Genomic DNA, 20,704 nt, shown 5'->3' on the forward strand with positions numbered 1-20,704 from the left:
AGGAGTTTAAGGTCTGCGGCTCTGTATATGAGTGAGGAAGACTGGAGCGGGGACTGAGAGACAGATTGTTGCATCATCTTCAGTGTTGCTGATGTTGTACCGGTGTGTTGTGGTGAAGAGCAAGCTGAGAGTGAAATCTGCTGATTCAGGGCTTGATCTACCGTCAGCTATGGCCGTTTGAGGAGCTCAGAGGAGATCTGCTGCTCCTCTGTGTCAAAAAAGGCTCATTGAGGTGGTTCAGGCCTCTGACTCAGACATGTACCCAACTGGGAGGAGACGCAGAGGAAAACCGAGGACATGCTGGAGAGAATATGTTTGTCAGCTGACCTGGGAACGCCTTGGAGTCCTCCCAGAGGTGCTGGAGGAAGTTGCTGGGGAGGGGAAGGTCTGGGTATCTGTGTTTAGACTGATGTGGGTGTAGGCTTCACTTTGGATGTGGAGGGGACATAAATTCTAAAAGTCTTTAAAATTTAAGAAAATCTTCAGTGCATTTACTTCAATTCTACACCATTATATTCTAATTACATAGTATTTCCTTTTTGCCCATTCCACTCAAATATTTTACAGAATTCATTCATGCAGTTGATTATTTGCATCTGCTGTGTCACTCTGCAGATGATCTGCATGTTACCTGTGAAGGGACAGCAGCTTTTTCTTTTATATTAACTCTCATGTAAAGCAGCATCATGGTAATTGTTCACTGAGGTTACAGATGAATACAATGTGATGGAAGAAGAGTGAACACAGGTGTGGTCATCTATTTCTGGAGTTATCTCTCACAGAGTTTCATAAACTCTCTCCTCTCTCAGCCCTCACATAAGGAGAGATATTATGTCTCTGCACTCTTTACAAACTGTGATCTTTGTTGTCCACTGTGGAGCTAAATCAGGAGCTTCAGCAGACAGAGGTTACTGTAAGCTTCGCTGACACTAACCTTGTTTCACATCCATCAGGGAAAACAAAAGTAAGATGAGGGACCAGCTGTAGCTTCACCTTCAGCAAGAAAATTATCAACACATTCCCCATTAATTTATCAGAAATGTACAATTTATACATTTATTTTTTATTTCAGGCTTCATCAGAGCTCAAGTTTCCTTTCCTCCCAATGTGACCGCCATATCCACAGGGAGAGTGGTCACCTCTAACGGCCTCAATGTTCATCGCCTGAGCTGTGGTAAGATGCAAAATAGTGTCCAAGAATTCATTGCAGATGTGATTCAAATTCAGACTGTCAGGCTAAATTCAACAAACTTATCAAGTATTGGATTAACTGTTTATAAATTACAGCCTTTTTTATGCACAGTTGCTTATTTTCAGTTTAAATTGTATTCTCCTGATCAACAAACCAACAGTGCATTCATTCTTTAGAAAAGCTCTGAGGATGTTGGACTGTGTATAAAAATTCAGAAACATTTGATGTAGATTAGAAACAAAAACACTGACTTAAAGTTTTCTCCTTAATCAGAGTTAATGTAATATCCACTGTGGTAGTGTACAGAGGTAAAATCCTCATTATTTATGGATCTGACTGCAGCATCTGAGTCTGAAACTGAAGCCTTAAACCTGGATTAGTGCATGTTGTGTTGAATTGTTCCTTTTCTCTCATACTGTGTCTGTATAACAGTGGGTGGAAGGATCATTGTGAGGTCAGCTGTGTACAGATGTGGAGGTGAAGTAATCTGCTCTCAGGGTGACGCTGAGAACAACGTCAGGAACAGGTGAGCACTGTTGGATGGTAGAAATGAGCCTTTGGTTCAAAAGAAGAAACAAACTAAAACCTGTTGAAAAGCTTTAATCAAACTAACAGGAAGTACAGTGGCTTGCAAAAGTATTCGGCCCCCTTGAACTTTCCCACATTTTGTCACATTACAGCCACAAACATGAATCAATTTTATTGGAATTCCACGTGAAAGACCAATACAAAGTGGTGCACACGTGAGAAGTGGAACGAAAATCATACATGATTCCAAACATTTTTTACAAATAAATAACTGCAAAGTGGGGTGTGCGTAATTATTCAGCCCCCTGAGTCAATACTTTGTAGAACCACCTTTTGCTGCAGTTACAGCTGCCAGTCTTTTAGGGTATGTCTCTACCAGCTTTGCACATCTAGAGACTGAAATCCTCGCCCATTCTTCTTTGCCAAACAGCTCCAGCTCAGTCAGATTAGATGGACAGCGTTTGTGAGCAGCAGTTTTCAGATCTTGCCACAGATTCTGGATTGGATTTAGATCTGGACTTTGACTGGGCCATTCTAACACATGGATATGTTTTGTTTTAAACCATTCCATTGCTGCCCTGGCTTTATGTTTAGGGTCGTCGTCCTGCTGGAAGGTGAACCTCCGCCCCAGTCTCAAGTCTTTTGCAGACTCCGAGAGGTTTTCTTCCAAGATTGCCCTGTATTTGGCTCCATCCATCTTCCCATCAACTCTGACCAGCTTCCCTGTCCCTGCTGAAGAGAAGCACCCCCAGAGCATGATGCTGCCACCACCATATTTGACAGTGGGGATGGTGTGTTCAGAGTGATGTGCAGTGTTAGTTTTCCACCACACATAGCGTTTTGCATTTTGGTCTCATCTGACCAGAGCACCTTCTTCCACATGTTTGCTGTGTCCCCCACATGGCTTGTGGCAAACTGCAAACGGGACTTCTTATGGTTTCCTGTTAACAATGGCTTTCTTCTTGCCACTCTTCCATAAAGGCCAACTTTGTGCAGTGCACGACTAATAGTTGTCCTATGGACAGATTCCCCCACCTGAGCTGTAGATCTCTGCAGCTCGTCCAGAGTCACCATGGGCCTCTTGGCTGCATTTCTGATCAGCGCTCTCCTTGTTCGGCCTGTGAGTTTAGGTGGACGGCCTTGTCTTGGTAGGTTTACAGTTGTGCCATACTCCTTCCATTTCTGAATGATGGCTTGAACAGTGCTCCGTGGGATGTTCAAGGCTTGGGAAATCTTTTTGTAGCCTAAGCCTGCTTTAAATTTCTCAATAACTTTATCCCTGACCTGTCTGGTGTGTTCTTTGGACTTCATGGTGTTGTTGCTCCCAATATTCTCTTAGACAACCTCTGAGGCCGTCACAGAGCAGCTGTATTTGTACTGACATCAGATTACACACAGGTGCACTCTATTTAGTCATTAGCACTCATCAGGCAACGTCTATGGGCAACTGACTGCACTCAGACCAAAGGGGGCTGAATAATTACGCACACCCCACTTTTCAGTTATTTATTTGTAAAAAATGTTTGGAATCATGTATGATTTTCGTTCCACTTCTCACGTGTACACCACTTTGTATTGGTCTTTCACGTGGAATTCCAATGAAATTGATTCATGTTTGTGGCTGTAATGTGACAAAATGTGGGAAAGTTCAAGGGGGCCGAATACTTTTGCAAACCACTGTATATGATTACCTGAAAGTAAGTTGTTTCATATCTTTAAGCTGAAAACCAGCTGTTTCTGTCTCCCTGCAGCTGTGATGGAAAAACAGTGTGTGACATAAAGTCAAACATTACTTATGATCCTGGAGTCTGCAAATACCTGGAGACCACCTACGACTGCTTCCCACGTAACGACTCTGTTAAACCTGTGATTAGAAATGACTAATGAACCCAATCTGTACATGAATGATTACAGTTTCTAATGGGATCTGTGTCTGTTTCAGACTACAGTGTAACATGTGAAAAATCTCAGGCAAACCTTCAGTGTGGTGAGAACACAGCTTCTCTTTCTTTGTATGTTTCATGCAGTAAAAATATCACCATGGTTACAGTTTATGAACTCTTCCTCAGGTGAAGGACAGGTTATAGTCGTCTCCTGGGCTAACTTTGGTCGCCGTGATACGACCACGTGCCCTGATGGAGATCCTGATCACGTCAAAAATGTTAACTGCTTGAGTCCCAATAGTGGAGAATATGTAACTAACAGGTACAGATGCTGACTCTCTTTCTTCAGCTTTCCATCTTCTGTCAGATGACACGGCGTATTTCAGTCCTCTGCTGACTCACCTTTGACCTGCATTCACAGGTGTAACTGGCAGAACAGCTGTACTGTTGGAGCATCAAACACAGTGTTTGGAGACCCCTGTGGTGGCACCTGTAAATACCTGGAGGTGTTTTACACTTGTCAGGGTAAGTAGTTCAAACAAAAAACTTATAAAATAATATTTTAGGGTGTGTACATTCAGATTATTTTGTGAAGTGAATAAAAATGATAATTATTCATCATTTTTAACAGATTAACCTTTTTGTGCTGAAAAGAATCAGAATCAGAAAAATCATCAGACACGAAGATGTTGTCATTTTTTTTAGATCCTTAGTGAACGCACACTTATCAAAAAACCAAAAATGTGATTTGATCATCAAATAAATACAAATATTATAAAATAATAAAATAAAAATTTAAACCAATGAAAGTGGCATTTAAAATGTAAAACATTTAAAAACAGTAAAGTGTGCTTTTGTATAATTCAAACAGAAAATCAAGAAGGAAAGAAAAAAATATAATGTGGACACAGAAACAAAATGATTACATGAAAAACAGAAAATGATAATAACAAAGACAAAGAAAACATTTCTTTTCACATTTCACTGGAAGTTTGGTGTCGTCCAGATTGGAGGGAAGATCTAATTCAGTCCTACTCTTAATTATTGATTAAAATTAAAACACAATTAAAAGACTTTATTAATCCCAGAAGAAACAATGTGGTCACAGTTTGTCCAAGACAGGAAGGACAGAAGCAAACAAGTTAAAGTACCATATTAAATAACATCATATTGTCAGGCTCAGGAGAGACTCGGAGGCAGACCGTCACTAGAGTTCACAATTTACACACACAGACACCAGGTGCGAATATATACAGGTGAGGGGGCACAGGAAGAGGGTCGCCGGGGAACACAGGCACGGGAAGGGAAGGGGCTATGTACACAATCCTTGCAGAGGCTCAAGTTGGCTCGGACTCCGGCTTTTAGCTCACCCAATGGTGGTCCTCAGGCTGGCGAGAATCTGGCACAGAGAGGAAGAACAGGTAAGTTGCAGCACAAAGAAACTCGAGAAGAAAGCTTGACTTGCAGTGACACTGACGAGTGTTACACAATAATCCAGCGAAGAAGCCTTCTCAACCGCCGCCTTAAGAAGTGACCGTGGTGATGAGATGATTACTCACAGGTGTCCGAGCCAGGGGCTGGAGTCGTCATGACTCCGCCCCGGTAGAGCGCAGTGCGCAGGAGGGGAGAGAGAGACGCAGATACTTGTAGCCATACAGAGACAGCCGAGAAGGCACAGGGTCATGACAGTACCCCCCCCTCAACGGGAGCCTCTCGGCGACCCACCAGGCTTACCCGGATGCCGCCGGTGAAACTCGCGGAGCAGACCAGGAGCCAGAACCGCCGACCGGGGCACCCAGGAACGTTCCTCTAGCCCGTAGCCCTCCCAGTCCACCGGGTACTGAACGCCCCTCCCCCGCTGCCGAGAGTCCATAATGCGGGTGATGTCAAACACTTCCTGCCCATCCACGAGCCGGGCGGGTGAAGGGGGCCCGGAAGGAGGGCACAACGGGCTGGAGAGCACGGGTTTGACCTGGGAGACATGAAAAACATTATGGATACGCATGTTGCGAGGCAGCTTTAGACGGACTGACACAGGGTTGACCTGGGCTTCGATCTCGAATGGACCGATGAACGCTGGGGAAAGTTTCTTTGACTCAGCACGAATGGGAATAAAGCGCGAGGAGAGCCATACCTTTTGCCCAACCATATAGTCCAGCGCGGGGATCCGGCGGCGGTCGGCGAGCGCCTTGTTGCGCTCCGCTGTCCGTAGCAGAGCGGCTTGGGTGGACCGCCAGGCCCGGCGGCACCTGCGGAAATGATGTTGTACTGAAGGGACGGTATGCTCACCTTCCACGGCTGGGAACAGGGGTGGTTGGTAGCCTAGTGAGGCTTCGAACGGCGACAGTCCCGTGGCTGATGAGGTCAGGCAGTTGTGGGTGTACTCAATCCAGGGAAGTTGCTCGCTCCAAGTGGTCTGGTTGTGAGAGACGACACAGCGGAGTGCTGCTTCGAGCTCTTGGTTGGTACGCTCAGTCTGTCCATTGCTCTGAGGGTGGAAGCCCGAAGAGAGACTGACCTTGGCGCCGATCTGCGTGCAGAATTCCTTCCAAGCCCGAGAGGTGAATTGGGGCCCGCGGTCAGAGACGATGTCCATCGGGATGCCGTGAAGCCGGAAGACGTGGGTGGTGAGCAGCCGGGCGGTCTCCAGGGCCGTAAGAAGCTTCAGGAGGGCGATGAAATGAGCTGCCTTAGAAAAACGATCAACGATGGTTAGGATGGTGGTGTTACCTGATGACGGCGGAAGCCCCGTAATGAAGTCCAGAGCTATGTGGGACCAGGGTCGCCCTGGCGTGGAGAGCGGTTGAAGAAGCCCGGCGGGTGGTTGGTTGGGACGCTTGTTCCGGGCGCATGTGGCGCATGCCCCAATGTACTCCCTGGCGTCCTTGTCCAAGGAGGGCCACCAGAAGAATCGCCGGAGGAAGGTGATGGTGCGGTGGGCTCCGGGATGACAGGTGAACCGGGCAGTGTGGCCCCAGTGCAGCACTTGGGCGCGGACGGCAGCAGGGACAAACAACCGACCAGGGGGGCCCGTGCCCGGGTCGGGGTCAGTATCCTGGGCCTCTCGCACGAGAGCTTCGATCTCCCACGTGACAGCTCCAATAACACAGGTAGCAGGTAGAATCGGTTCAGGATCAGGGTCTCCCTCCGTACTGGAGAACTGACGGGAGAGCGCATCGGGCTTCACGTTGCGGGACCCAGGCCTGTAGGTGATGGAGAAATTGAATCTTGTGAAGAAGAGGGCCCACCTGGCTTGCCGGGAGTTTAGGCGTTTGGCGGACCGGATGTACTCAAGGTTCTTATGGTCGGTCCACACGATGAACGGGTGTTCCGCGCCTTCGAGCCAGTGCCTCCACTCCTCCAGAGCCAGTTTGACCGCTAGCAACTCCCGATCACCGATGCCGTAGTTCTGTTCTGCAGGTGAGAGGCGATGAGAAAAGAATGCACAGGGATGGAGTGTACCTTCGAATCGTTGTGACAGAACAGCTCCCACTCCAGTGTCTGAAGCATCTACCTCCACCACGAATGGTTGCCTGAGGTCGGGTTGACGGAGGATGGGGGCGGTAGCGAACTTCTCCTTTAGCAGGGAAAAGGCCTCCTGTGCAGAGAGGTCCCACTGAAAAGGAACTTTGGGAGAGGTAAGTTTAGTGAGAGGTGAAGCAATCTTACTGTAGTCCTTTATGAAGCGTCGGTAGAAGTTGGCGAATCCTAGGAACCGTTGGAGTTGCTGGCGGTTCGGTGGTTGGGGCCAGTCCACCACAGCCCGGACCTTTTCAGGGTCAGGTTTGAGATCCCCACGAGAGATGATATAGCCAAGGAAGGCCACCGTGTCCACGTGAAATTCACATTTCTCTGCCTTCACGAACAGCCGGTTCTCCAGGAGGCGCTGCAGGACCTGCCTCACGTGACTCTCGTGCTCAGCCTGAGACTTAGAGAAAATGAGAATGTCATCAAGGTAAACAAAAGCACATCGATTAATAAAATCCCTCAAAACATCATTAACTAGAGCCTGGAAGACCGCGGGAGCATTGGTTAAGCCAAAGGGCATGACGAGATACTCGAAGTGTCCGATATGTGTGTTGAAGGCGGTCTTCCACTCATCTCCTTCACGGATTCTCACCAGGTGGTAAGCGTTTCGCAGGTCTAGTTTGCTGAACACTGTGGCCCCCTGGAGCAGTTCGAAAGCGGAATTCAGGAGGGGAAGAGGGTATTTGTTTTTTACTGTGATCTTGTTGAGGCCGCGGTAATCAATACACGGCCGGAGCGTTTTGTCTTTCTTGTCAACAAAGAAGAAACCTGCCCCCACTGGAGAAGACGACGGGCGAATTATCCCAGCTGCCAGAGAGTCATTGATGTATCTCTCCATGGTTTCCCTTTCGGGCTGTGTGAGGCTGTAAAGGCGGCCAGAGGGCAGGGGAGCCCCAGGGAGAAGATCGATGGCGCAGTCATAGGGCCGGTGTGGTGGAAGCGAGCTCGCCTGATCCTTACTAAAAACTGCTGCGAGGTCATGATAGACGGGAGGAACTGCAGATAACTCTGGCGCTTTTGAAGACTTCTCGGGGAGGGGAGAAGGGACAGACGGCGAGGCGGCCCGAAGGCAGGTCATGTGGCAGTCTGTACTCCACCCCATAATTTGCTCCTTCTTCCAGTCAATGTGGGGGTTGTGTAGTGAAAGCCAAGGATAACCTAGTACGAGCGGGGTCACTGGTGCTTTAAACACACAGAAGCAAATGTTCTCAACGTGGTTACCGGACAGAGTGAGTGTGACAGGTAAGGTGATGTGTGTGATGTCTGGCAGCCGGTGACCGGACAGGGCGGACACGCGTAGAGGATGAGGCAGTGGCCGTGTGCTGATGCAGAACTTGGAGACCAGCGACGCATCAATGAAATTCTGTTCTGCACCAGAGTCAATTAACACAGAGAGGGAATGGGACATCGACCGGAGGGTGAGTTTTGCAGACAGCAAGAGACGGGGAAGAGGTTTGTTGCCGGACAGGTCGCCCACCAGTACCCCCTCCATTACTGGCGGGCGCCTCCTTTTGCCAGCGCCGGGCAGGCAGAGATGTAATGCCCCTTGCGACCGCAATACAAACACTCACCCGCGGAAAACCGGCGTTGACGTTCCGCAGGAGTGAGTCGAGAGCGTCCCAGCTGCATGGGTACCTCCTCCTCAGTTCCGGAGGCTCTAGCCTCCCGTGCGTCGGGCTGGGGGTCCCGAGAAGCCAGAGGCTCGCGAAACGGCTGTCTTCGTGAGCTCTGGCGCGCCCGCAGGCGATCATCCACCTGAATACACAGGGACATTAAAGCGTTAAGAGAAGCAGGAAGCTCACGCATCATTATCTCATCCTTGAAATCTTCACGGATGTTATTTAACAGAGTGGTCTTCAGAGCCTCAGGTCCCCATTTGGTCTGTGCAGCTAGGGTCCAGAAATCAACAGAAAAGTCAGCCATGCTTCGCCTACCTTGCTTCAGATTAATCAAACGATAGCCGGCAGCCTCCGTACTAGAGCCTTTGTCAAACACCGACTTGAAGCGAGACAGGAAGTCATCGTAAGACATTCCGGGGCAAGCCTGCAGCTGGGCCTTGGCCCAGGCCAGGGCTCGATCTCGTAGTAGCTGGGTGACGTAAGCAATCTTAACTCCGTCAGTAACAAACACATGCGGTAGTAATTGAAACTGCATAGAACACTGCAACAAAAATCCCGCACATTTTCCCATCGCCCCAGAAAAGGCCTCAGGTGAAGGTAAAAGCTTATCCAGCGACACCGCGGAAGCTACTGAAGCTACCGCGCTAGCAGCCGGAGTAGCAGTGGCTGCAGTAGTGACGGCAGGAGCGTGTGTTACCTGGGGAGGGGCCGCAGAAAGCGGGTTGTCGGCCAGAGGAATACGCTGGGCGAAAGCCTGAGTCAGAGATGCCACTTCTCCACTGAGCCTTACTAGCATTTGTTCGTGTCGGTGCAGAAGCTCCTCCAGAGACATGGGGGCTGTCGCTGCCGAGGCTGGGTCTGCCGAGTCCATAACGATGGCTGGATTATTCTGTCAGGCTCAGGAGAGACTCGGAGGCAGACCGTCACTAGAGTTCACAATTTATTTACACACACAGACACCAGGTGCGAATATATACAGGTGAGGGGGCACAGGAAGAGGGTCGCCGGGGAACACAGGCACGGGAAGGGAAGGGGCTATGTACACAATCCTTGCAGAGGCTCAAGTTGGCTCGGACTCCGGCTTTTAGCTCACCCAATGGTGGTCCTCAGGCTGGCGAGAATCTGGCACAGAGAGGAAGAACAGGTAAGTTGCAGCACAAAGAAACTCGAGAAGAAAGCTTGACTTGCAGTGACACTGACGAGTGTTACACAATAATCCAGCGAAGAAGCCTTCTCAACCGCCGCCTTAAGAAGTGACCGTGGTGATGAGATGATTACTCGCAGGTGTCCGAGCCAGGGGCTGGAGTCGTCATGACTCCGCCCCGGTAGAGCGCAGTGCGCAGGAGGGGAGAGAGAGACGCAACATACTTGTAGCCATACAGAGACAGCCGAGAAGGCACAGGGTCATGACACATATATTGTAGCACACCAAGGGGAGGGGTCACTAGCTCAAAGACACATGGGACTGTTCATGCTGATGCTCATGTGCTAAGTTAGTGTTATAACAGCTTTTCCCTCTGATGTTGTCTCGATGTTATTGGCAATTTATGACGTGAAGTGCAGCTGTTTGCTTTGTATTGAGCGTGGTTAGCAATGACCGCCATGACTGAGACTGCTGTGCCAATTAATAAGGTCTGGTCACTGTTCCTGTTTGTGGGTGTAAGCTAATAAAGTTGCAGTCCTGCATATGAGCAGTCTGTAGAACACAGGAAGCTCAAGACAAAATAGAGATCGTATGATGACATCAAGCCCACGCAGCAAGAACACTGATAACAGCAGCAGTGGTGACAATGCTGTGAGCTTAATGGGGAGTTTTAGGTTTACTGGTTTTGACTTTAACTGGTTAGATTTGTTTACATATTCCACTCCACGCATTATAATTATCTCCAGACAACAAAATTATTTTAATTACCAGAAAAAAAGACAAAAACAAAAACCTCTCTCCTGGTCTCTAACTTCTGTGTTTCTGTAACATAAATGTGAGCTGATATTTTCTCCATGCCACCACCAATCAGCCCGACTGACTCTTGAGTTTACCTGCATACACCTGTTCACTCTGTCAGCTGTTGAACACCTGCTGCTGATTTAAGAAACACGCCCATGTTAACTGGTGACAGTCACAGTTTGTCCAGGCCCTGGAGTGTGTCACTGGTTTATGTTAACTTGTTATTTCTCTTCTTCTTTCTTCTGTTTAGTTTCCTACAGTTTATTTTTCTATTCACAGCAACTGAGAAAAAATACTTACCTCTTTAGCATTTATGGAGCCTAATGTCTTCAAAGGGATAGAAAAGGTGATAGAGAGAAGTAAGACAAAAGGGACAAGATAGGAGAGAGCAGAGAGGAGAGCCGGAAGGGGGGCGCCCGATCTGGCTTCCCACAACTCCCCGCTGGATCGGGCTGTACGCTCTACCTCCCCACTGCCTGGGAAAAGAACGGAATACTTCTTTTCTCTTGCGGTTAGCTGACTGCCTTAGCTGCCCAAGTGATGTCAGCCCTTTTTAACCATAGCTAGTGACCGGTCCTCTCAGCAGTGTTAGCTAGTTCTCTTATAGCCTGCTGCTGCGCTTGTCCTCTGATCCCAATCTCTCTGAGCAGCTTCAATTCAATTCAATTCAATTCAATTCAATTCAATAAAACTCAATAAAACACAGTTTAACATGGCAGCTGTGTGCTCAGTGTAACGCAAGGTTGTTTTAATATTCTGCACAAAACAAACAAATGTAGGACAGAGCCCATTTTTAAAAGGAGCGAGTGATGGAAACTGAGATAACCACAGAGCACTTTGTAAGTAAACCTGTTGCTTTAATGACTTTTGGGCTGTTTGTATTTGAAATAAATTTAAAGACACACGTTGATGGATTCGTACACGCCTATCTCAATAATATAGTACTGCTCAAATAACTGGATGTGGATTATGGATTCCTGTTTATTTATGTTTTGTTATGAGCTGATTCAAGAGAAATGAGTTCAGGTCACTGAAAATTCAGATAGTTAGATTTGGTTTAGCAGTTCAGAAATAAACTGTATCTTTAACACTAATGCACAAGAATTATACTACGCCAAGTAAAAACTGGAGATTTAATACATCACTGCTTAAAGATGAAGACTTTATTAAATATTTTAAAAAAGAGTGGACTTCATATTTAGACTTTAATGACACTCCCGGAACATCAGCTTCTATTCTATGGGAAGCAGGGAAAGCCGTGATGAGAGGTAAAATAATTTCTTTCTCATCACATAAAAAGAAAACAGAAAACAAAAATATTCAGGAATTAGAAAAAACCATCAAATCACTAGAAGAAGCCTATGCGTCCGACCAAGATCAGGAAACATTGAACAAAATACGCAAAACAAAACTAGAATTAAATGAGATAATTGATAAAAAAACAAAATTCTTAGTACAAAGACTACGCTTACAAAATTATGAACATAGTAATAAATCCGGTCAATTTCTAGCAAACCAGCTAAAAATAAATAAAGAAAAAACAACTATATGTGCTGTTCAAGACTCATCTGGGAACACAATATATGACCCGAAACAAATAAACAACATTTTCAGGGATTTCTATAAAACGTTGTATTCACCACAAATAAACCCATCTAAAAAGGAAATTGATCAGTTTTTAGACAACATAACTCTCCCAAAATTATTAGACACTCAAGCAATGGCATTGGATTCGCCACTGACACCAAGTGAACTCCAGGAAGCCCTGATAAGTATGCCCAATAATAAGGCTCCAGGTCCAGACGGCTTTCCTGCAGAATTCTACAAAGAATTCTGGACGATTCTAGCACCAATTTTTTACAGAACGCTGTTGGAAATCAAAGAAAATGGCAGACTCCCATCAAATATGAATTCTGCAAACATTAATCTCCTGCTAAAACCAGGCAAAGACCCTGTATATCCCTCAAGCTATCGTCCAATATCCCTTATAAATGTAGACCTTAAAATAATCTGCAAAGCTCTCTCAAAGAGACTAGAGAAAATAACCCCCCTCTTAATTCATCCTGACCAAACTGGTTTCATAAAAGGTAGGCACTCATCAACTAATACACGTAGATTACTTAATTTGATAGACTACTCATACAGTAAAAACCTTGAAACTACAATATTTTCTTTAGATGCAGAAAAAGCGTTTGACAGAGTTAACTGGAAATTTCTATTTGCAACTTTACACAAATTTGGTTTTGGATCTTCTTTCATCAGCTGGTTAAAAATATTATATAATTCCCCAACAGCTTGTGTCAGAACGAATGACCAGACATCCTCCAGCTTCTGTCTCCTGAGGGGCACCAGGCAGGGATGCCCACTCTCCCCTTCACTGTTTGCAATTTTTATTGAACCACTAGCAGCAGCAATTAGACAGAATTCAGTAATTAAGGGCATAAAATGCAAGAACGTGGAACATAAAATCAGCCTTTATGGGGATGATGTGCTACTTTTTCTCCAAAACTCACAAACCAATATCTCTGGGGTGATTGAATTGATAAACTCTTTTGCAAGAATATCAGATTACTCAATTAACTGGTCAAAATCTACAGTCCTTCCGATTAATTGCTCCTTCCATAATTCCTCTTCTACTTCACTGCAATCGGGAAATATAAAATATTTAGGTATTAATGTTTCTCCCAAGCTTGCAGATCTAACTAAATTAAACCATATCCCACTTTTAAAGAAAGTAGAAGGCGATCTGGCTAGGTGGAAATGTCTACCCATATCACTCATGGGAAGGGTTGCCGCTATAAAAATGATGGTCTTACCAAAAATAAATTATTTATTCTCAATGATCCCAACTAAACCGCCACAAGATTGGTTCAGATCTCTAGATTCATATATGTCCAAATTCCTTTGGAAAAATAAGCCCCCACGTATAAGCTTAAAAACACTACAAAAGACCAAGGATAAAGGAGGATTAGAACTACCTAACTTTCAGCACTACTTCTTAGCCAACAGGCTTCAGTTTATCTCAGGATGGCAAAAACATACCCTCTTAGATGAACCTTGGCTAGATGTAGAACAAGCACTTTGCAATAATCTAGAGATTTCAGATCTACCATTTATCAGCTCAAACATCCAACGACATGAATGCTTCAAAAGCGTCAACATCAGCTCTTCTCTGACAGCATGGTGGGAGTTTCTGAAGTTGACAGAGTCTTCATTAATCCCATGCAAACGTACACCTATCTGGAACAACCCTGACATATTACAAAACAATAATATGATAAACTTTTCAGATTGGAGTGGTAAAGGAATCAAATATTTAGAACATATATTAGAAGGAACAGAATTTATTTCATTTGACAGACTAGTTACACAATATAGGATCAACAAGAAAAGATTTTTAGAATATCAACAAATTAAATCCATAGTAAAAAAGAAATTTAAACCGGGTCAAGTTGAACTACAAACACCACCAAGTGTGGTTCAATTTCTTACTCTTAAAACCCCCAAATTACTATCCAAAATATACAGAATGCTTTCTAAAATAGATGAATCAATATCACTTCCTATTGCAAAATGGGAAGCGGATTTATCAGTTAACTTAGACCAAAACTTCTGGTCTCAGATTTGCTTAAAAACCTTTCATCTAATTAGAAATCCCAGTCTTCAATTAATTCAATACAAAATACTACATAGAGTGCACTATACAGGTCATCGGATGTTCAAGATGGGCTTTACGTCTACGAACAACTGCTCACACTGCCAAACCAATTCACCGGACAATTATATCCACGCTCTTTGGTTCTGTCCACCAGTTCAGAAGTTTTGGCGTGAGATATGTGAAGACTTATCGAAGTGTCTGAAATGTAACATTCCAACTTCCCCTTTAGTGTGTTTGTTGGGCAGCTTAGATAATGTCACTTCAGAAAAGAATATAGCCCACATGGTTTTCACTGCCCTATGCATAGCCAAGAAAACAGTCCTCATGAACTGGAAAAATAAAAATAATCTTAATTCTAACCAGTATAGAAATTATCTATTAGATTACATTAGTCTTGATACAGCCTCTGCCACCACATCAGATCAATTGCTCTGGGCTCCTTTGATCAGCTCCATCACCTAGTGGGGGTGGGGGGTCATAGTTTGGTCCCGCCTTCACTGTTGTGATTGGTGTGGGGGTAGGGACAGGCTTAGGGCGCCGGGGGGTTCCCCAGGAGCATCTTCCTTGGGGGGCTCAACCCGGGGTAGCGGTCATTGCCAATTAAGGGCTCTGTTGGCTCTTAGGTGACGGTTTCCTCGTGGCTGCGTGCAGCGGGGCTAGGGGAGGGTCTGTGCTGACGGACGTGGGTTACTGACCTGGTAGCCTGGCTGCCCTTGGGTGGGTCCGGGACGGGTGTGAGGTTCTGGGGGCGCTCCGTCTCTCGGCTGGGGCCCTGGCCGGGCCTCAGAGGCTTGGGTCCTGGTTGGTGTGTTGCCGGGGTTGTGGGCGGGTGGGTGTATGGGGGCCCGGCCCTGGCGCAGTGTGCCGCCAGTGCATCGAGCCACCTGGGGGACTCTTCAACTGGTGGGGGAGGTTGTCACATCTTGCAGGAGCTTTCCTCTCTTCAGGAATTCTCTTTGCAGGAGGGGGAGATACAGGAGAGGTGGAGGAAGATCTCAGCCTGGGCGTCTATTGTCTTGTGTAGTCTGGAAGATGAGTGGATGACGGGGTGGGTGCAGTTTTCTCTGCGGTGGGGTCTGGTGGGCTGTCCCGGGCTCTGAGGGGTCGGGCGGCGCTGCTGCCTGGGCCCCGGTCCGGATGGGCCTGGGCCCCCTTTCCCTGGTGGGTTGCGGAGCATGGGGGTGCCTACTGGGGTCAGCGGGGGAGCTGGCCCCAGGGAGGGGTCACTTGCCCCTCCCTTCCTTCCCTCCCCATGTCCAGCTGCCTCCCTCTTCCCGCTCCACCACAATCACCCACACATGCAGGGCCTTGGGGTAGGGGTGTGTCACCAGGGTGCAGAGGAGGCATCCCCCCCCTCTGTCCCCTTCTGGCTGCCTCTGCCTCAATTTTATCTCACAACTTAGACATTCACATTACTCACACTCTCATAACACATACATATAGGATGTTGGGGGTGGGCATGCTACACGGAATCCAAATTACCATCAGGGTGTACACCTCACCCCTGGCGTCGTTGCCCACCTCTCAATTTTAAATACACGTAGACATTGAGGGCTATCAGGAGGGGCTATGCGCTTACCTGCTGCTCTGGCAGGTAGCTCCATGCCCTCCTGGGTTTTAATTGCACCTTAGAACACACATACATCAACACTACATATGAGCGGGCGGAGGGAGGTTTGGAGTCTTCTCACACCCCCGTTCTCTGCGGCCTGCTGGAGCGGGGGGGCTAGGAGGAGGAGTTGGCTGTCCGCCCGGGGTCTGGAATGTGGGGCCTCCCTGCTGCTGCGGAGTCGGGGCAGTCTGCTTCTCTCCACCGCAGGGAAAAGGGTAACACCACCTGGGTCTGGGTGCAGTTTCCCCCTCTAGGGGCAAGGGTACCTAGACCCGATTCTTAGAGTACGCTTGGGGAGTGTGATTGTGTGTACAGCGTCTCTTTATGTCTGTCTCCACGTTGGTTAAGTGTGGAGTAATTGCCTATGAGAGCATGAGGGTGGGAATGGATGTTTGTATCTGTGTGTGCCTGTATCTCTGTGTCTATATGTCAGGTTGGGTATCAGACGCCACCTCTCTGGGGACATCTCAGGTCCTCCAAGGTATGGAGGCCTATCTCCCCCCCCCACCACTCCCCCTGCTGGTGGCGGACGCCCTCAGACATCGGTGCGTTGGTCGTTCTTTGTGTCCGGGGATGGGCGCCCAGGTACACACCGGCTCACTCCTTGGCGGCTGCTTATCGGGGCCTGGAGCCTGGGGCTCGCTCGGGCCACTTCGGGGGTGGGGTGCCCTCGGCCTCTCGGCCTGGGGCTCGGTCACTCAGGCACGGCTGGCTGCCGTCGGAGCTCACGGGCACGTCACTGCAACCCCCCCTGGCTTCTGCTCCGCGGCTGCTGAGTGACCCCTCATCTGGGACTCTCCTCAGCTCTTTCTGGGACAGTGGCGCGGCTGCCCCTCTGTTGGTCTTCCTTGGTCTCTTGTGTTCTGGGGGCCTCTGGATGTCTGGAGTTTTGATCTCCTCCATACCTGCTTCATGCCCTGGAGGACGGGGCAGTGGCCCCCCACACCCTCTAGCAGATCATTACATGAAGGAACCTTTTAAATACAAGCGCGCTCATGCTCACAGGTGTACACACAGGTGATCACACACACAAACTACACCCTTTTTGGCTCCTACCTCAAAGCACACTGTGCGCTGTCGATCTTACGTGCTGCACAATAATGTTTAATATTTAGTATTTACTGCCATTTTCCCATATATCATTGTGATGTTGTTTATTCTGTTACTCTTGTTTTCTTCTGCTTGTTTTCTTTTTTCTTTCTCAACAGGTGATCCAGGTGATTGATATATGTATTTTTTGTCTGCTTATTTTGTTGGTTTTTGTTTTTTGCCCTTTTTCCCCCTCCCTCTTCCCAGCTGTTTTTCTTTCCCTCCTTCCTTCTCCCCTTTTTTTCCCGCGGTAAAGTCTGTCCCGCATACAACAAGTGAAAATAAAATAAACAATTAAAGGTGAATCAAATAGACCATTACGGCAAGGCTGGGATGGTCCATTTGGTAAAGAAAATCCGTTGGGCATCTTTCTTCGCCTTTAGACAATAATTCTGATGGCAAAAGATCCAAACGGGACAGGCAAAAAAAAAAAAGAAAAAAAGAAAAAAAGAAAAAGAAAATAAACCGCTGATTCCACAACAGCCACCTCAGCAAGTGAAACTGCAATCTACTGTTTTATTTTTAGCTCCATTTAAAGACAACGATCAGCCCAAAGTCCTCTAAACATACTAGCACACACGTCTCATGCTGAAATGTAGAGCACTCATCAGCCTGCTTGAAATAAATGATTGCAGCTGGTTCCTTAAACTCGCAGCCTGTTTCTGTGCTCACTGCTGCTCAGCATCCATCGCTCACTTCTTTTAAATCCAGTTTGTCAGTTTCAAATCAGATCAGTCACTCTGAGGTTAAACACAGGCTGCGCTGAGGAAACGAGCTACATTTGCTTATTTTGTGTGAGTATTGTGATGACCAATAGCCTGGGGGAAGAAGCTCCCCCTCATTCTCTCTGTGTTGGCCTTCAGGGAGTGTAATTCAATTCAATTTTTCAATTCAATTTTATTTATATAGCGCTTCCCTGACCTCAACAGTGAGAAGAGTCCATTGTCGGGGTGGGAGAGGTCCTTTATAATCTTCCTGGCTTTGGTGCTGCAACACTTGGTGTAAATAGACAGCAAGTGTCTCCTCTCCCCGGTCGCAGCAGATGGCCCCGCCCCTCCCTGAGCCTGGTTCTGCCGGAGGTTTCTTCCTGTTAAAAGGGAGTTTTCCCTTCCCACTGTCACCAAAGTGCTTGCTCATAGGGGGTCATATGATTGTTGGGTTTTTCTCTGTATCTATTATCGAATGATCTACTGTAAAATATAAAGCACCTTGAGGTGACTGTTGTTGTGATTTGGCGCTGTATAAATTTAAATAAAAAATTGAATTGAGGTCAGGAAGCTCTGAGCGAATGATGCATTTGGCAGAGCACACCACTCTTTGGAGAGCTCGTCTGTCCTGCTCTTGAGCTCTCGAGCACCTTCAAAGGTAGGTGGAAGTCTCTGAGTTGTCTGAGGAAGAAGAGATGCTGCCGGGCCATCCTGTGTGATGTAAACGCCCAGGTATCTGAAATTGTCTACTCTCTCCACTGGCGCGCCACTGGTGTATCGTGGCTCGTAATTTCTCACATGCTCTGTGCTGACGTCCACAAGGAGCTCCTTGGTTTTTCAATTCAATTCAAAATTTATTTGTATAGCACATTTAAAAACAACAGAGTTGACCAAAGTGCTTCACAATCGGTTAAAAACAAGGGAAAACAATAGAGAAACAAATACGGGTAAATAAGAAGACAATGAATTAACAATAAAAACATAAACAGGCCTGATGGTACTCAAAACTCACTTTTTTACTTTGGCTTTTAATTCGAGTTCAGTATAAAATGCGATTTAAAAGACTGAATAGACTCTGAAGTATGAATCTCCTCTGGCAGATTATTCCAGAGTCTGGGTGCTGCTACTGCGAAGGCCTGATCTCCTCTATGCTTCAATCGAGACCTTGGTTGTGCTCAGAGCATCTGGCTAGACGATCTCAGTGCTCTTTTGGGGTCATACATGTCATACATGTTTAGGAGTTCAGTTTTGTTGATGTTTAGGAGAAGGTTTTTCTCCTGACTCCAGTTGTCCAGGTTCCTGATCTCCTCCACGCAGACCTTCTCGATGTTATCAGAGATCAGGCCACCATAGTGTTGTCAGAGAACTTGACTCAATATTTAATAGATGGAATAAATATGAGAATACTGGATTTATACTGGATTTATAAAATAATTCATAGGTGCAGCTCTGAATATAACACATTAGGTCTAATATATAAATATCCCTGATACACAAAAAAAATAAATAAATATATATATATATAAAGCTGGAATTGAGGTGCCCCTCTTGTCATAGTTGTAGTTTTTGTCTCTGTAGAGGATATGCAGATAGTAAGGGTGAGTAACTACTGCGCTGTGTACTGTGCATTACATGGATGAGTTGTACAGGGATGAATTCCTATGTTGTTCAGTGGTGCATTATGGGTAATCTCAGTCTGTTTGACTGGCCAGCATATCATGGAGTGGGTGGGAGGTGTCGTCCAACATCGTCCTTATCTTGGACAACAGACACCACCTTAAGGGAGTCCAGCTCCATCCCCACAACATTACTGGCCTTGCAGATCAGTTTATTGAGTCTGTTGGCATCTGTGAACCTCAACCTGTTGTCCCAGCATGCAACAGCACAGAGGATAGCACTGGCCACAACAGACTGATAGAAAATCCTGAGCATTGTCCAAAACATGCTAAAAGACGCAGAAAATACAGATATCTCTGGCCTTACTGTAGAGTTTCCCGTCCAGTTTATTTAATGTGTATTCTGAGATATTAATAGTCCTTCACTATGTCCACATGGACCCCTGGGATTGAAATAGGGGTCAAAGGTTTCCTGGTCCTCCTAAAGTCCACAATCAGGGTCTTTGTCATGTTGAGCTGCAGATGATTCTGCTCACACAAAAGACTCAACCACAGCCTGGTACTCTGACTCATCACCCTCACTGATGCATCCAACCACTGCAGAGTCATCAAAAAACTTCTGAAGATGGAGGTGTCTGTGCAGTGGCTGAAGTCTGTGTTGTAGAGGGTGAAGAGGGGGAGAGGATGTTCCCTTGTGGTGCCCCTGTGTTCCTGATCACAGACACACAATGTTGAAGACGCACATATTGTGATCTTCCTGTCAGGTAATCAACAATCCAGGACACCAGAGAAACATCCACCTGCATCACTGTCAACTTATCACCCAGGAGTGTTGGCCTGATGGTGTTGAAAGCACTGGAAAAGTAAAAAAACACATGACCCTCAAGGTCCTCACCGGCTGGTCAAGATGGGCGTAGACACGATTGAGCATTTGATGGTCCCCTCAACTCCATATTGGGGCTGGTAACCGAGCTGAAGGGGGTCCAGATGTGGCCTAACCATAGGTTGGAGCATGTCTTTTTTTTTTTTTTTTTTTTTTTTTGCCTGTCCCGTTTGGCTCTTTTGCCATCAGAATTGTTGTCTAAAGGCGAAGAAAGATGCCCAACGGATTTACTTTACCAAATGGACCATCCCAGCCTTGCCGTAATGGTCCATGGTCACCTTTTATTATTTATTTTATTTTCATTTGCTGAATCCGGGACAGACTTGATTGGGGGAAAGAAAGGGGAGAAAGAAAGAGGGAAAGAAAAACAACTGAGAAGAGGGAGGGGGAAAATGGGCAAAAAAAACCCAAAAACCAACAAAATAAGCAGACAAAAAATACATA

The 20,704-nt window shown here is 46.6% G+C and overlaps 1 protein-coding gene across 1 annotated transcript; it reads left to right on the top strand.

The window, feature by feature from the left end:
* Nucleotides 1–297: 297 nt before the first annotated feature.
* LOC134618264 (L-rhamnose-binding lectin SML-like) lies at nucleotides 298–5,209 on the top strand. The gene is made up of 9 exons (XM_063463597.1): nucleotides 298–385; nucleotides 1,073–1,174; nucleotides 1,625–1,718; nucleotides 3,472–3,566; nucleotides 3,663–3,707; nucleotides 3,790–3,925; nucleotides 4,025–4,128; nucleotides 4,969–5,024; nucleotides 5,165–5,209. The coding sequence occupies exons 1-9, from the start codon at nucleotides 298–300 to the stop codon at nucleotides 5,207–5,209; spliced, it is 765 nt and encodes a 254-aa protein (XP_063319667.1).
* Nucleotides 5,210–20,704: the final 15,495 nt, after the last annotated feature.

This window comes from Pelmatolapia mariae, linkage group LG20 (assembly GCF_036321145.2).
Source record: "Pelmatolapia mariae isolate MD_Pm_ZW linkage group LG20, Pm_UMD_F_2, whole genome shotgun sequence".
NCBI classification, from domain to species: Eukaryota; Metazoa; Chordata; class Actinopteri; order Cichliformes; family Cichlidae; genus Pelmatolapia; species Pelmatolapia mariae.